The 16700-nt window shown below is 44.0% G+C and overlaps 1 protein-coding gene and 1 long non-coding RNA gene across 7 annotated transcripts in view; one reads left to right on the forward strand and one right to left on the reverse strand.

Moving 5' to 3' along the window:
- Positions 1–16700, reverse strand: part of ADCY1 (adenylate cyclase 1) — a 392554-nt gene that overhangs the window by 238712 nt on the left and 137142 nt on the right. For all 3 annotated transcript variants that reach the window (XR_014557036.1, XR_014557037.1, XM_083706262.1), the window contains exons 5-7: positions 13287–13414; positions 11247–11405; positions 10219–10360 (exon numbers count right to left, since the gene is read on the reverse strand). Coding sequence is in view for 1 of the 3 variants with exons in the window: in XM_083706262.1 (XP_083562388.1) it covers positions 10219–10360; positions 11247–11405; positions 13287–13414 (429 nt within the window). In the remaining 2 variants the exon portion in view is untranslated. The remainder of the gene's footprint in view (positions 1–10218; positions 10361–11246; positions 11406–13286; positions 13415–16700) is intronic.
- The window catches only part of LOC310828699, a 61143-nt gene that overhangs the window by 35188 nt on the left and 9255 nt on the right, over positions 1–16700 (forward strand). For 2 of the 4 annotated variants that reach the window (XR_014557066.1, XR_014557069.1), the window contains 2 exons: positions 7728–7798; positions 10109–10227. This is a non-coding gene — a long non-coding RNA (uncharacterized lncRNA). Of the gene's footprint in view, positions 1–7727; positions 7799–10013; positions 10228–16700 lie in introns of all 4 variants that reach the window. The other 2 variants (XR_014557067.1, XR_014557068.1) reach the window with 2 other exon arrangements.

Raw genomic sequence — 16700 nt, forward strand, 5'->3', positions numbered from 1 at the left:
CGCACACGGAAACGCCGTTTACCTTCCCGCTGGTAAGCGGTCCCTATTTATCTACTTGCACCCGGAGGTGCTTTGGAACTGCTAGGTTGGCAGGCGCTGGGACCGAGCAGCGGGAGCGCACCCCGCCGCAGGGATTCGAACCGCCGACCTTTCGATCGGCAAGTCCTAGGCGCTGAGGCTTTAACCCACAGCGCCACCTGCGTCCCACCTTGGAGTCTTACTTTCCAGCAAATCTTTATATCCAATCCAGACATTATATAATGCTTTCCTGACAATATGATTTTTGAAACCCTTGTGAACTTTTACCTTGTCGTACCACAGGTATGCATGCCATCCAAAGAAATTGTCATAACCTTCTAAGTCCAAAATATCAGTATTCTCTAGAAGTAGCCATTCTTTCAACCAGCAAAAAGCTGCTGATTCATAATACAATTTAAGGTCTGGCAGGGCAAATCCGCCCCTTTCTTTCGCGTCAGTTAATATCTTAAATTTTATTCTAGGCTTCTTGCCCTGCCAGACAAACTTAGAAATATCTTTCTGCCATTTCTTAAAACAATCCATCTTATCCACTATTTGCAATGTTTGGAACAAAAACAACATTCTAGGCAATACATTCATTTTTATAACTGAAATTCGACCCAACAAGGAAAGCTTCATATTTGACCAAATTTCTAGGTCTTTTTTTTACTTCTGTCCAAGTTTTCTCGTAATTATCTTTAAATAAATTCAGATTTTTAGATGTCATATTTATCCCCAAATATTTCACTTTCTTAACCACAGTTAACCCTGTCTCACTCTGAAACTTTACTTTCTCCAATGTTGTTAAGTTTTTCTCCAAAACCTTCGTTTTAAACTTGTTTAATTTAAATCCTGCTACTTGACCAAACTCTTGAATTAGTTCTAATACTCTTTTGGTACTAGATTCCGGCTCTTGCAATGTAAGTACTCAATCATCTGCAAAGGCTCTCAATTTATATTGTTTAGCTCCGACCTGTATTCCTTTAACCAACTGGTCCTTTCTAATCATGTTCAACAGGACCTCCAGGACCGATATAAAAAGTAATGGAGAGATTGGGCATCCCTGACGTGTCCCTTTTTCAATAGGAATTTCTTCTGTAACCACATTATTTACAATTAGTTTTGCTTTTTGTTCAGAATATATCGCACTTATGCAATTTTCACCTCTTAGCACATTTCTCCCTTGTGTCCTGAGTTTGAGTGTATTCAGAGCCCATGACACCTTTGGTAAAGGCTGTTCTCCAACTGGAGCACTCGCAGGCCAGTGTTTCCCAGTTGTCAGTGTTTATACTACATTGTTTTATATTTGCCTTGAGACAGTCTTTAATCCTCTTTTGTTGACCACCAGCATTACGCTTTCCATTTTTAAGTTCGGAATGGAGTAGTTGCTTTGGAAGATGATGATCAGGCATCTGCACATCATGACCACTCCAACGAAGTTGATGTTGAAGAATCATTGCTTCAACACTGGTGATCTTTGCTTCTTCCAGTACACTGATATTAGTTCGCCTGTCTTCCCAAGTGATGTGTAAAATTTTTCGGAGACACCGTTGATGGAATCTTTCGAGGAGTTGGAGATGGTGTTTATAAGTGGACTTCCGATAAGCACTTTCTGATGAACCTACCAAAGTCAGTCATGGGAACTAGTTCATTTAGAGCAGCACTGCCAGTTCTAATTAGAAGAAGCTCTCCAAGGACTCAAGCTGAGATTTTGCCCAGTCCCGTTCCCCATCACCCTCTAACTGGGAATGCCTTGGTTTGTAGCTTCACACAAATCATGTAAAGTCTTTGTCCATACAAAAACACTGCATATATTAGCCTGCTGCTGTGTATACAGTTGTGATTGCGGAGTTTTATGGGGAACTTCTACAATTGTTTTATTGTTTAAATTTTGAGTTAATTTTGATGTGGTTAAATTTGTTACTAGAAGCTGCCTTGAGCTTGGTTTTATCACAGAAAGGTGTCATATATATGGCCAGATAAATGGGATCTTCCACCAACTTATAGCCCCTCTCCATAGACAGGATCCTGTGCAAAGAAATAACTCCATTAAAGTGAGAGGGGTCCAAAACCCGCTTCTCCCAGTCTGAGGTCCTGTAGATGTTTGGGAGTTCAGTTCCCATCAGCCTCAGCCATCATTGTCAAAGTTCAGCATCAGGTTCAGCACCAATAGGCCTCAAATAAAATATTTAAAAGTGGTGAATATTTTAGAATCTGTCCTCATTTAAAAGTGTAAATGGTACATGAAAAATCTTTTATACATTATGTTCACTCTAGATTTAATGAGTCTGCCTTGATGAAGGAGCTTGTTGTCAAAGCAGATTAGAAGAAAATGGGGTGTTACATATAATCCTCCTTTAAAGCAATTGCAGGGCTTGGAAATGGAACACATTCCCAGCCATCTGTTGCTGCTAATGTTGAGTTTCATTCTTGCTGTCTTGCTGAAGCCAGTTCATGTTAATATCAAAAAGAACAATGCACTGAGAATACAGTGATTTGGCCACATTTCAACATTTAGAGGCTCATGGGAAAATAATGCTCTATTAAATCAGCAAGAAATGTGAATGTTCAGACCATGGCTGCTGTGTCTTACTCAATATAAAGGAAAAACAGTTCAGTCTCCTACTTCTCGTGATATGATGAGGTAGAAGAATACCCTGGTCAACAACAAATTTGTTGTCTGCGTTTTTTCAGTTGATTTAGGACGAATCTGATGTGCTGAATCCAAAAATCACATTGGTTTTGCTCAATCAGGTCAAGTTTTTGAGCTATGGCACATGTCTTTTTTATGTTTTTGTTCACATGTACACTTGTTTGGAGCATTTTAGAAGAAGTTGGTGGGGGTAAAATGCCATGTCGAATAATTGTTTTGATTGGAAATGATTATTTTAATGACAAGAAGTATTCAGGTCCGATAGTTCTGGGTGATTATGTTGATCAGTTTGAAGTCATAAAACCTCGAAATCTTCCATAAATTGGTTCGGCAAAGCATAAAGTTGGGGAATCAAAACTAAGTTAATCCTGATCTTCTATCAGCACGTCGTCCTGTAGCTCATTGTGATGAAATTCCAGTGCCTATCTTCGGAGAACTTCCTGACATTAGTGACGAAGATGCCTCCAGTGTTGAAGGACATGAAGAAGAAGAAGTGGTTCTTGAAGATGATGCTCCACATCCATTTTCCCAAAAGGAGTTGAATGATCTAGTTCGCAACCTCAGCTTGTCAAAGGACTCTGCCGCACTGTTGGCATCCAGAGTGAAGGAAAAAACCTCCTCTCTGACAGTGCTCGCATCAGTTTCTTCCACAACAGGCATCAAGAGTACCTCCATTTTTTCTCAGAAGAGAAGGACTTCGTGTACTGTGCAGATATTGCGCAGCTTCTGCTCAAGCTTGGACTGCCACAGTACGAACCCAAAGATTGGAGACTATTAATTGACAGCAGCAAGCAATCACTGAAATGTGTTCTGCTACACAACGGCAACCAGTTTGCCTCTATACCTCTGGCTCCCTCAAGTACACTGAAGGAGAACTATGAAGCGGTGAAGTATGTGCTGGAGAAAATTGGTTATGATCAGCATAAGTGGTTTATTTGTGTTGACCTGAAGATGGTGAACTTTTTGTTGGGACAACAGTCTGGCTTCACCAAGTACCCATGTTTTCTGGGCATGTGGGATAGTAGGAACTTTGCCCAGCATTACACGAAGAAGGACTGGCCTGTGCGGGAGGAATTGGTGCCTTGCAAAGAAAGGAACGTCATCAACGACCCTCTGGTGGACAGAGACAGAATACTCTTCCCACCGCTGCACATCAAGCTCGGCTTAATCAAGCAGTTCACCAAGGCTCTGGACAAGGATGGTGACTGCTTCACTTACTTGTGCCAGGCTTTTCCAGGATTGACCATGGAGAAGTTGAAAGCTGGCATCTTTGACGGTCCTCAGATCTGTCAGCTCATCAGAGATCCAGAGTTCGGAAACTCAATGAACGAAGTGGAACTGGAAGCATGGAAGGGATTTGTTCTGGTAGTGAAGAACTTTCTTGGCAACAATAAGGCCAGAAACTACGCAGAACTTGTAAACAACATGCTGACTGCTTTCAGAAACCTGGGCTGCAACATGAGCGTCAAGATGCACTACCTATTTTCACATATGGACCAGTTTCCCGAGAACCTGGGTTCAATGAGTGATGAGCAGGGGGAGAGATTCAATCAGGACATGAAAGAGATGGAGACCAGGTATCAGGGTCGCTGAGACGCAGTCATGATGGCTGACTACTGTTGGACTCTGAAGAGAGACCTCCCTGCCGCTGAGCATTCCAGGAGTTCCAAGAAACGGAAGTTCAAGCCCTGAAGTTTGAAAAATGGTGAAGCAACATGCAATTTACGTGTACTTACCTTTATCAATGTCCACCATTCAGTTTACAGTAAACCTGACCTGTTGTAGAAATGTAGACAACATTCAAAAAGTAAAAAATTGTTGCCCATTAAAACAGATTACATAGAAAAACTAAGGAAGTTTGGAAATCAGTCCGCAAGTGAAAAATAACTATGAAAAGTCTTGGTGCACTGGAATGCACTGCTAAGTGACACAATGACTGATCTAAGGCTCAGTGGAAAAGCAACAGACCAGTAGAATTCAGGCAGCATCCTGCCTTGCCAGCTTCCCAGATACTCCGTTGATGCATCCCAGAGATCTAATGCTGTTTGCCAAGCTGCAAAGGAACATCTGTTGCTTCAATAAATCAGTTGCTGACACAATAATGGAGAGGCTGCTCTTTGCTTTTATGCAGTGATGATAGATGATAGCAGCAGCTCCTCTCTGGGTGGGGTGTGCATTCCTCAGAAATAGGAAGAAGCACATCAGCTCTTTGACCCGTGCACAATTAACAAACATGGGGCTTGGTGATGTCTTCTCATGGTCCATCCTAAGCTATTTCCTTCAGTCCCAACACCATTCAGTCTCTTTGTCTTCCTTCTTTCCATGGGTTTCTTGTGGCTCCCTTATTCTTCAAGTCTCTTCTGCCTCTGTCTTTAATAATGTTTTTTTTCTTATTAATTTTAACATATAAATTATAAAATGTACCACAAAACATATCACTTATACAATCTTTTTGGACTTCCATCAGCACCTCTGATGATCCACCATTTTCACCACTTCTTATGCATTTCTTAACTTTATATTGCCTTTACATCTCTTAACAAATCATCCTCCCCCTTATCCATTTTTACAATACTTCTAATAATACTCCTCACAAAACTTCTCTCAAGCCAGGTGTCACCCATCTTGTATTTGTGCCTCTCATTTTTTTTTTTTTGCCCAAGTGCAATACTTTACATTTCTCCCTGTTAAAATTCATCTTGTTTGTTTTGGCCCAGTTCTCTAATCTGTCAAGGTTGTTTTGAAGTGTGATCCTGTCCTCTGGGGTGTTAGCCACCCTTCCCAGTTTGGTGTCATCTGCAAATTTGATCAGGATGCCCTTGAGTCCATCATCCAAGTCGTTGATAAAGATGTTGAATAAGACCGGGCCCAAGACAGAACCCTGTGGCACCCCACTAGTCACTCTTCTCCAGGATGAAGAGGAACCATTGATGAGCACCCTTTGGGTTCGGTCAATCAGCCAGTTACAAATCTACTGAGTGGTAGCATAGTCAAGACCACATTTTACCAGCTTCTTTACAAGAATATCATGGGGCACCTTGTCAAATGCCTTGCTGAAATCAAGGTAGGCTACATGCACTGCGTTCCCTTCATCTACCAGGCTTGTAATTCTGTCAAAAAACGAGATCAGGTTAGTCTGACATGACTTATTTTTCAGAAATCCATGCTGACTATTGGTGATCACAGCATTCCTTTCTAGGTGCTCACAGACTGTTTGCTTAATGATCTGCTCCAGAATCTTCCCTGGTATTGATGTCAGACTGACTGGGCGGTAATTATTTGGGTCCTCTCTTTTCCCCTTTTTGAAAATAGGGACAACATTTGCCCTCCTCCAGTCTGCCGGGACTTCGCCTGTTCTCCAGGAATTCTCAAAGATGACTGCCAGTGGTTCTGAGATCACATCTGCCAGTTCTTTTAATACTCTTGGATGCAGTTCATCTGGCCCTGGAGACTTGAATACACCTAAACTAGCCAAGTATTCTTGTACTATCTCCTTAGTTATTCTGGGCTGTGTTTCCTCTGCTGAATCATTTGCTCCAAATTCTTCAGGTCGGGCATTGTTTTCTTTATTGGAGAAGACTAAGGCAAAGAAGGCATTGAGGAGTTCAGCCCTTTCTGTGTCCCCTGTTTGCATTTCACCATCATCTCCTCTGAGTGACCCAACTGTTTCTTTGTTCTTCCTTTTGCTACGAACATACCCATAAAAGCCTTTTTTGTTGCTTTTAACCTCTCTAGCAAGCCTGAGTTCATTCTGTGCTTTAGCTTTTCTGACTTTGTGTCTACACGTGCCGGCTATTTGTTTGAATTCCTCTTTGGTGGTTTCCCCCCTTTCCCATTTTTTGTACACATCCTTTTTTAATCTTAACTCAGTTAAAAGTTCTTTAGATAGCCACCCTGGCTTCTTTAGGCACCTTCCATGTTTCCGTCTCATTGGTATTGCCTGAAGTTGTGCTTTTACTATCTCCCTCTTAACAAACTCCCAGCCATCATGAACTCCCTTTCCTTTTAGTATTACTGTCCATGGGATCTCACCCAGCACTTCCCTACGTTTTATGAAGTCGGCTTTCTTAAAGTCAAGAAATTGAGTCCTAGTATGCTTGGCTGCTCCTTTCCGCTGTATAGTAAACTTCAGAAGAGCATGATCACTCGCGCCTAATGATCCTTCCACTTCTACCCCACTAACCAGGTCATCAACATTGGTTAGGACCAGATCTAAAATGGCTGTTCCTCTTGTTGCTTCTCCCACTTTCTGGACAATGAAGTTGTCTGCAAGGCCAGTGAGGAATCTGTTTGACCTTATGCTCTTGGCTGAGTTTGACATCCAACAAATATCCGGGTAATTGAAGTCCCCCATTACTACTATCTCCCTTCCTTTTGCATGCTTGGCCATCTGTTCCAGGAAGGCATCATCTATGTCCTCTGTTTGGCTTGGGGATCTATAGTAAACTCCCACAATGAGGTCCCTGTTATTCTTCTCTCCCTTAATTTTGACCCAAATGCTCTCACTTTGGCTTTGAGGTTCTAAATCTTGGATCTCTTCACAGGTATACACATCCCTGACATATAACGCCACTCCTCCTCCTTTCTTGTCTGGTCTGTTTCTCTGAAATAGATTGTATCCCTCCATTATTACATTCCAATCATGGGACTTATCCCACCAGGTTTCAGTGATGCCTATTATGTCATATTTAGTTTGCTGTACCAAGAGCTCAAGCTCATCTTGTTTATTTCCCATGCTTTGCGCATTAGTGTACAGACATTGAAGTCCATTAATCATTCCCCCGTGTCTCTTATTTAATGATTTTTTCCTCCCACCACTAGGTCTGCGTGCTGTTTGCTCCATTTGGTCACCCAAAGCTACATTATTTGACACACTCTTTGTTGTGGATAAATAATGTAACTTACATAATTCATTACGTACGTTGGATAAGTTACATTGCCATTGTGTTATTCTATCCCATTCATTTTGATGCAAAGGAAATTATGCAAATAAGATGGGGGAATTACTAGATTTATTTCTGTTCCATGGTCAATTTCCTGTTTCCATTTTCTTCAGAATTTTCTGACATCCCTAACCACAATAAGAAGCCTTGGTTCAGAAAGAAAGTACATGTTCAGCATCTCAATGTGAGTATCTGTGAGTTGTTCTATACCATTTCAGGTAGGGGAATCAAATATATCAAATGCATTTTGGGGGCAATTTCTGCTGCTGCTTCAGCAGCCAGAATTTCCTCTAATTCATATTTGAATGTGAGCTGTCTTTGCAAATAGGCTGTTCTACAGGGCCTCATCATACAGGCCACAGAACAAACAATCACCCAGCATCCTCCCAGTTTGAAAAACTGCAGTGATGCACCAAGCATCTAAGCTCAGCAACACTGAAAGGCTCTCTTGGGCCCTTGTTATGTTTGCAGAAAGAATTACATTGTGCTGTCTCAGATGGTTTGGGAGAGAAATGCCCTTTGTAAGGCAGCCAGGACATCATCTTAAGGTATATTAGCAAGTTGTGCTAGTGCTGGAAGGGCCTGGACTACTGTATTTGATTGAATGTGATGCTGAACCCAGGTTTCCTTACCCTGCAACTCCCTTGGAATGCTAATACAGGGGTGGCATTTGCGTTTGAGAACACACATTCCTCAAATTAAGGTAGCTTTGTCCTCAACCACAGGGGAGCTTTGTGTTCCCCCTCGCACACAGTAGTTTCCTATGAAAAGGCGTAGCTTAGCAGCCAGATAACTGAGAGAGGCTCACATAGCACATACCTGACTGCCATTGGGGGGCTAAGCACATTTCTACCGGGGTGAAACTGGGCTTTATTTCACCTGGGTCAAAGAAACAGTTTGATACCCCCCCACACACAACTGCGCGTTTGCACACAGGCTGGGAGCCTCAGTGCTGCCTTCTGTAGGCTTTAGTAAAAGGTAAAGGTACCCCTGCCCATACGGGCCAGTCTTGACAGACTCTGGGGTTGTGCGCCCATCTCACTTAAGAGGCCAGGGGCCAGCGCTGTCCGGAGACACTTCCGGGTCACGTGGCCAGCGTGACAAAGCTGCATCTGGCGAGCCAGAGCCGCACACGGAAATGCCGTTTACCTTCCCGCTGATAAGCGGTCCCTATTTATCTACTTGCACCCGGAGGTGCTTTCGAACTGCTAGGTTGGCAGGCGCTGGGACCGAGCAGCGGGAGCGCACTCCGCCGCAGGGATTCGAACCGCCAACCTTTCAATCGGCAACTCCTAGGCACTGAGGCTTTAACCCACAGCGCCACCTGCGTCCCTTCTGTAGGCTTTACCCAGGCCAAAAAACCTAGCTTCCCCCTACCCCATAGCTACAGCCCTGTTTACCCCCATCTTTTCTCATCATCAAAGCAGAATTTACACACACCTCTAAAAGTTTTCAAAACCATTAGATAGCTAAAGATATAAAAAACAGCATTGTAAAGCCCTGTTGAAGAGAGAAACATCCAGCTGAAAGACAGGGCTAGCCAAGGCAGGCATTGCTTACAGAAGCATAAAAGGAATCTCCCCACAGGTCCAGCTCTCCGAACACTCATCACCCCAAAGGTCACTTGTCCAAACACAAATATTTATGCCCAAACCTTGCAATACAAACAGCTAGTCCGCCCAGTTCCTTACTTATAAGTAAGCCCATTGTACACAATTGCTGCAGATGAAACATCATTTTAAATGTGATGTTTTATGTTCTCCATCCTTACAAATATCAGAAAGACTTGAAAAGACACCATGCTCACATGCTGAAATATAAAAACAATGATAATTATAATGATGATGATAATTATAATAGTTTTATTATTTGTAACCCACACATCTGATTGGGTTGCCTCAGCCACTCTTGGTGGCTTCCAAGAGATATAAGAACACAATAAAACATCAAACATTAAAAATTTCCCTATACAGGGCTGCCTTCAGATGTCTTCTAAAAGTTGTATATTTATTTATCTCCTTGACATCTGATGGGAAGACCCACTGCCTGGTTCCCTGTAACTTCACTTCTCTCAGTTTTTAAAGATATGAAGTCAACATTTAAGGGCACAATGAATGATTTCAGTGTGGTTTGCACAAGAGAACTTTCAGGTAAAGTGTTCTGTAAAATACTAATCTAATAAAAATAGGAAAATGATGGATGAATGTTACTTACTGGCATCATGCTTGTTTTTTATTTATTTCAAGTATTTATATACTGCTTTTCAGAAAAGATCACAAAATGGTTCACAAAGAAATCAAACAAATAAAATACAATATATACTCCCACTCACTCAAAAATGACACAAATTCCATGCTGTTTTATTTTAGACTGAATACTTTTTTGTTCAAATGTTTCAGTTCTCTAAGTGTCCACAGTGTTCACAGTGAAAGAGATTGACCATCTAACTGACATGGAGTGTTTTAGCTCAGCGTTTCCTGTTCAATTCAAATAGAAGTTCAGCTCATAGATGAAAATTCACATGAATCGTTTATGATGTCACAACACCATAGAAGAATCAGACCACAAAGCCTATGCAATTAGCAGCCAGAATGAAAGACATACCTTCCTCCGGTGAGATGGCACAATGAAAAAGGTCTCAATATTATGCTTCTTCAAAAAACTGTTCCTTTCATGGCCATAGCCTGGTTCTACCTCGTAGTCCCCATTCAGGCACTCCAAGGTGGTCTTTGTAATATGCACTTTCCTAGAGATTAGGTGGGAGTAGGCAAGAAAAAAGACAGTGCCTTGAAACATCATAGGCTTACTTACTCTGCGGTACGTCAAAGCTTCTGCTAGGTCACAATTTTTTTCTAGCCTATGTGTATACACACACACACACACACACACACACACACACACTGAGCGTGAAGAAGGGGGTTTGCTAAACCCCAATCCAAATCCTCAACTGGTTTGGGTAGGGAAATCTTGGATTTTCCCAAAAAGATTGTCTCATCCAGTTTGGTCCTAGCACCAAACTGATAAATGTTTGCAACGGATGCCCTTTCAACAGAGTTGGTGGCATATTAACACACTGAGAGGCATGGAGTCTTGACATGGTGCTGACCCCTCTGACATGTGCAGATGCCACAGGCTTTTCCTGCAAGAATTCACCACCCTTCACTGGGGCCCTGAATACCCTTCAGCAAAGACGTAGCAAGTGTCACTGGTGCCTGGGGTGCATACCACTGGTGCTGCTGGAGTGACTCCCTGCCACCCAGCAGAGCTGCGCTGCACACCTGCCCAAAGGGCACACCCACACTGCCCTGCCAACTCCACGCTGTTTTGCAAGGCTGCAAGGCTGCGTGAAGAGGATGCAGGGGGCTTGCACCATTCTGGTTCTCTTCACGCAGCCCTGCAGCATCACAAAACAGTGTGGGGCTGGCAGGGCAGCATGAGTGCGCTCCTTCGGAACATGTTTGTTGTGCCCACCAAGGGCCATGGGGAGCAGGGGCACAGTGGAGCAGGGCTGGCAGGGCATTGAGGAGCAAAATTCACCCACCCAAAAAAACACCCTCCCAGGGTACCCACCCCTCTGGCCCTCCCCACACGACACCACTGGGTGAGTGGCAGAACTTCAGGCTGAGACTTACCCAGGCAAACCTCCAGCCTCCATTACATTAGCCAGAGTCACATCATTTGACCAAACATCATACTGCCATTTGCGAAGGCCCAGGACACCACAAAGCACCCTTCCTGTGTGCAGGCCGACCCTCATGTTGAGATCTACTTCAGTGGCTTCAGCTACTGATCTAGAAAACACAGAATCAGAATGCAGTACATTAGAGAACATTTGTGATCATCTTTCCCCTTTCTGTTCCCCACAAGGGTAAAAGCTTCAATGTATGCAATACTATGAGGCCAAAACACCTGACTTATTTTCAATTCCTTGGATGTTGACCACGTAGTAATGAAGATTAAACTTTGTGTTATCTTTTAATCTTTTTAGGATGGCCACAATGTTTCAAGACTTGATTACTGCAATGCACTTTATGTGGGGCTACCCTTGTGCTGCACCTAAACAGTTGATAGGGACAGACAACTGTCTGCCCATGTGGTACCAGGTCAGAAACCCGGCTCCATGATAGTACCACCTGAGCCCCTTTATCCCTGCCCAATTGCTGAGATCTTTGAGGGTGTCTCTGTTGGTGGTCCTCCAACTAGAAGCTGTGCATGTAGGGTTGTGGGCCCAGGCGTGGACCTGTCTCTTGATTGGGATCAGACACTCTCCTTGCAGAACTTCAGGTATATGGCAAGGACTTTCTTATTCCAGTGGGCATTTTAAGGTAGTGTTCCATCTGAAGGCAGCCCTGTTCAGGGAAGATTTTAATGTTTGATGTTTTATCTTGTTTTTAATATTCTGTCTAAAATGGTTTATTCATGATTGGTCCAAACACTGTCCTTCCTACAAGGTAGCAGGCAGAAACTTTTGCAATTGCCTCATCAAAGAGACTAACACACCAAAGTCAGAGTCTGACTCCTTGAGTTCTGGTGAAACCTGAACACCCACATCGAGCAGTGGATAGGAAATTGCTCACAATATTAGTCTTCACAGCCTAACAATCAGCGAAAGTCCATATTGCCACATGAGATTCCTGGTCTCCTCTGGCTGGAGGTGCAGACATCTCTGACCCATAGATCTTCAGATGCACCATGAGATGTTCCCAATGACACAAACATCTCTGGAGAGGACAGAAATGCAGTGCCTCAGAACTGTGCTGCTCCACCTGAGCTCCCAGAAGTGATTGGAGATATTCAATAGACAGTCTCTCAAACCAGATGTGGTCAAGTCATCCACCACCCTCCTAAATTTGATCACTTTGTTATGGGGAGTGGTAAAAGTCTATTCCTCAATGAGGAGTCACATTTGAAGCTCTGACTCCAAGCATTTTTATTCCAAACTGGAAGATGGTTGAAATATATTTTTAAAAATATACAAAATTGTCCAGTAGCACCTTAGAGACCAACTAAGTTTGTTCTTGGCATGAGCATTTGTGTTACTGGACAATTCTTTTTATTTTTATATATATTTCTACTGCGTCAGACCAACATGGCTACCTACCTGAATCTGGAAGATAGTTGTTCACATTCCTGTAAATAGGAAAGGATGTAGCATATATGACCCATTTCTTTAAAAGGTTTGGAAGCTCTCCTTCCTCCTTGGATGGGTGTTGTTTCCTCCTTAATCCAGTTAGAATTGGCTTGGGCATGGGTGCTTGTGTGTGTGTTGCTACTGAACATTTTTGAAGCTCCTTTGATCCCTGCTGCTTCTTGGTCTTAGGGTAGGCATGCAGAAACAGCATCTCAGAGAGTGACCACTTTCTTCTGGACCCACATCAATAAATAAGGAGATGCTACTGCAGGGGGAGGCAGGCCAGGAGGAGAGATCATCACTGTCCCAAACTACAGCTCTGCTGTATCAGCTGGTGATTGTGGAGAAGGAACTTTTCATTCACCTCCTGGAGACCCCGAAAAGGACCATGTGTGTTCTGGTATGCGTGGGAGTGTGGGGTGACCACACTCACCACTGACATGCGACCCCTGGATTGCTTGCTAAGAAACAATGTGGGCCTTGGGCCAAAAAAGTTGAGCCACTCCTACTATGGAAGGATGCAAGCCTGTGAAGAACTTACGTGATGGTGTCAATCATATCCAATCCCATTTCCACACAGCAGTGGGCATGATCTGTTTTGGGCTGGGTCAGTCCTGACACACAGTAGTAACAGTCCCCTAAGATTTTTATCCTTCTGCAATGATTTTCCTAGAGAGAGAGAGAGAGAGAGAGAGAGAGAGAGAGAGAGAGAGAAGTTTTTACTGTGGTACCTCGGGTTAAGAACTTAATTCGTTCTGGAGGTCTGTTCTTAACCTGAAACTGTTCTTAACCTGAAACTGTTCTTAACCTGAAGCACCACTTTAGCTAATGGGGCCTCCTGCTGCCGCTGTGCTGCCGCCACATGATAATAATAATAATTTATTATTTGTACCCCGCCCATCTGGTTGGGTTTCCCCAGCCACTCTGGGCGGCTTCCAACAAAGATAAAAGATACACCGAAATGTCACATATTAAAAACTTCCCTGAACAGGGCTGCCTTCAGGTGTCTTCTGAATGTCAGGTAGATGTTTATCGCTTTGACATCTGATGGGAGGGCGTTCCACAGGGTGGGCGCCACTACCGAGAAGGCCCTCTGCCTGGTTCCCTGTAACTTGGCCTCTCGCAGTGAGGGAACCGCCAGAAGGCCCTCGGAGCTGGACCTCAGTGTCCGGGCAGAACATGATTTCTGTTCTCACCCTGAAGCAAAGTTCCTAACCCGAGGTACTATTTCTGGGTTAGCGGAGTCTGTAAACTGAAGCGTATGTAACCTGAAGCGTATGTAACCCAAGGTACCACTGTACTACTCCCATAGCTGTATCACAACCCCCCTGATATGTGCAGCCTTTGGCTTAACACATTAGAGCTCAATTACAACTGAAACTATCAGACAGGTTCCACATACGTTTTCATATGCACTGCACAGAACTGCAGTGTCATACGGGTACCGGCACCTGTACATATTCATCCTATGAATTTTAGGATTTATGTTTGCCTTCCCTTTCTCTTCCTCCTTAATTTCCCTTTGGTTGAAATTTAAATTGTGAGCTGTCTGGAACAAAGTATATGTACACAGAAACTTTGGCTGCTGCTCTTTTTGGAGTATGGGGCTATTCCAACACTCCTCTATTTTTCTACAAGAATTGAGGAGGAATAGCACAAAACCTCTTCCCTTTAGGCTCACTTTGCAAGTATAGCAATGACAATACAATTTTTCTGTATGCAGCAATGTAAAGTCTGGAATAATTGCATTTGCAACAATTTGTTTTTCACTGCAAGTCCACATGTTTTTCAGGGCAGTTCTAATGTTTTTCTCCAACACGGCATACAATAGTCATGTTTTCTCATTGCTGATACCATGCATTGAACTAAGTAGCATATATTTTTCCAGGCGTGCCTGGAGTTGTTCAGCAACCACTCACTGAATCAATCACCTTGCCCAAGAATGTAAGATTTGAGACTGGGTGATAGTTGGCCATATTGGACACGTCTAAAGATGGTTTTCTAAGAAGCGTTTTGATAACCGCCTCTTTCAGCAGGCCAGGGAAGGCTCCCTTACAGAGAGAAGCATTCACCACCCCACTAAGCCCATTGCCCAGCCCTTCCTGGCTAGCTTCTATAAGCCAGGATGGGCAAGGATCAAGCAGACAAGTGGTTGGTTTCACTCTTCCAAGCAGCCTGTCCACATCCTCGGAGGTAACAGATTGGAATTGATCCCACGCAACTTGACTAGACAGGATTCTAGCACTCTCCTGCCCCAGACCTGCTCCCATGGTAGAGTCTACCTTTTACCAAATCTGAGTGAACTTATCTGCAAAAAACTTTGCAAAATCATTGCAGGAGATCATGTGGCCCGTACTGGACCCCAATGGAGCAGGTGGTTCCGCTAAATTGTGAACCACTTGAAAGAGTCTCCTGCTGCTTTTTTTCCGTGGATGCAACAAAGGCAGTGAAGAAAATCTTCTTTGCTGTCGCTATCGCCACTTGGTAGACTCAGCATTGAGCTTTAACCGTTGTCCGGTCAGCTTCAGAATGAGTTATCCGCCATTGGCACTCTAGCCGTCTCAGCAATTGTTTCATTGCCCTCAGATCCATGGAAAACCACAGGGTTGTCCAGGCTCCATGCAATCAGAAAGGGAGCTTCAGAGCCAAACAGTCAATAGCCCTGGTTAACTCCACATTCCAGTGGGCCACCAGGGAATCATCTGGAAGGCCATTAACATGGGATAAAGTATCCCCTACCACTCTCTGGAAACCATTTGGATCCATTAAGTGGCAGGGGTGGACCATCCAAATCAGTCCCACCTCCCTGCAGAGGAGAACGGTTGCGGAGAAGTCCAGTTTCACCAAGAAGTGATCTGACCATGGCACTTCTTTTGTTTCACTTTTACTTAGTGTCAGATCACCAACATCCATAGAGGTGAACACCAGGTCTAAGGCATGTCTGCAGCTATAAGTCAGGCCAGACTTATTCAGGCATAGCCCCATGTAGGCCATGCTTTCCACAAAGTCCTGAGCAGTCCCTTGTAAGGTCATGTTGGCGTGGATGTTAGAATCCCCTAGGACAACCAAAATAGGTGTCTCCAGGAGAATATCTGCCACAACCTGAATCAGCTTGGCCAGGGAATCCTTGGTGCAGCAGGGAGGTCGGTACACTAAAAGGAATCCTGTACTGCCCCTATTGCCCAGCTTCCAGAACCTGCACTCAGAGAACTGGGTCTTCCCAATAGGACGCCTGGTGCAAACTAATGACTTCCTAAAAATAACTGCAACTCCCCTCCCCGCCCACAAGGCCTGCGTTGCTGTGCATAAGAGAAAACTGGTGGACAAACAGTGGCAAGGACAAGCCCATCTGCTTCATCCAACCAAGTCTCTGTTACACATGCCCAGTCAAGTCCTCCATCCACGATCAATTCATGGATGGCAGTGGTCTTATGAATCCTTGACCTGGCATTGCACAGCAGTACCTTCAGGTCATGTGGGTCTCCCTTGCTGATTCCAGTATCCATCTGGTCAAGACCAGACCTGGAGGCAGGGATAGTCCTCAAACAACAACTAAACCTGCCTCCTCGGTAGTGACATGTTCTGGTCTTAGCATAACTCCTCCTCCTACCCGTGATCACTGAGATCGGTTGTCCCAGTGCATCCCCCCCTGTGGAACCTGCCCCAGCCATTTTGTTGGCTGGGACCCATTCCCAGGCAGCCTTGACCCGTCCCCTTAAAATCAAATTAAAACCTATACAAAAAAATAAAAACAAAAACCAAAACAGTAAAAGTTACAAACATACCAAAATTAAACAAATTCCCAAACCTGACTAAACATCCATCCCACCCCCCACACCCGAGGCCTCCTTGGAGTCTTATAAGCTGTGGTGGTGAGTATGGGGCCTCCCCCAGGCCCAAGGTGGAAAATGGGCTTCAAGGGGGAGCGGTCCTCCCCAATACTCAGTAGCAGAGC

This window comes from Podarcis gaigeae (assembly GCF_964106915.1).
Source record: "Podarcis gaigeae genome assembly, chromosome: 12".
NCBI lineage: Eukaryota > Metazoa > Chordata > Lepidosauria > Squamata > Lacertidae > Podarcis > Podarcis gaigeae.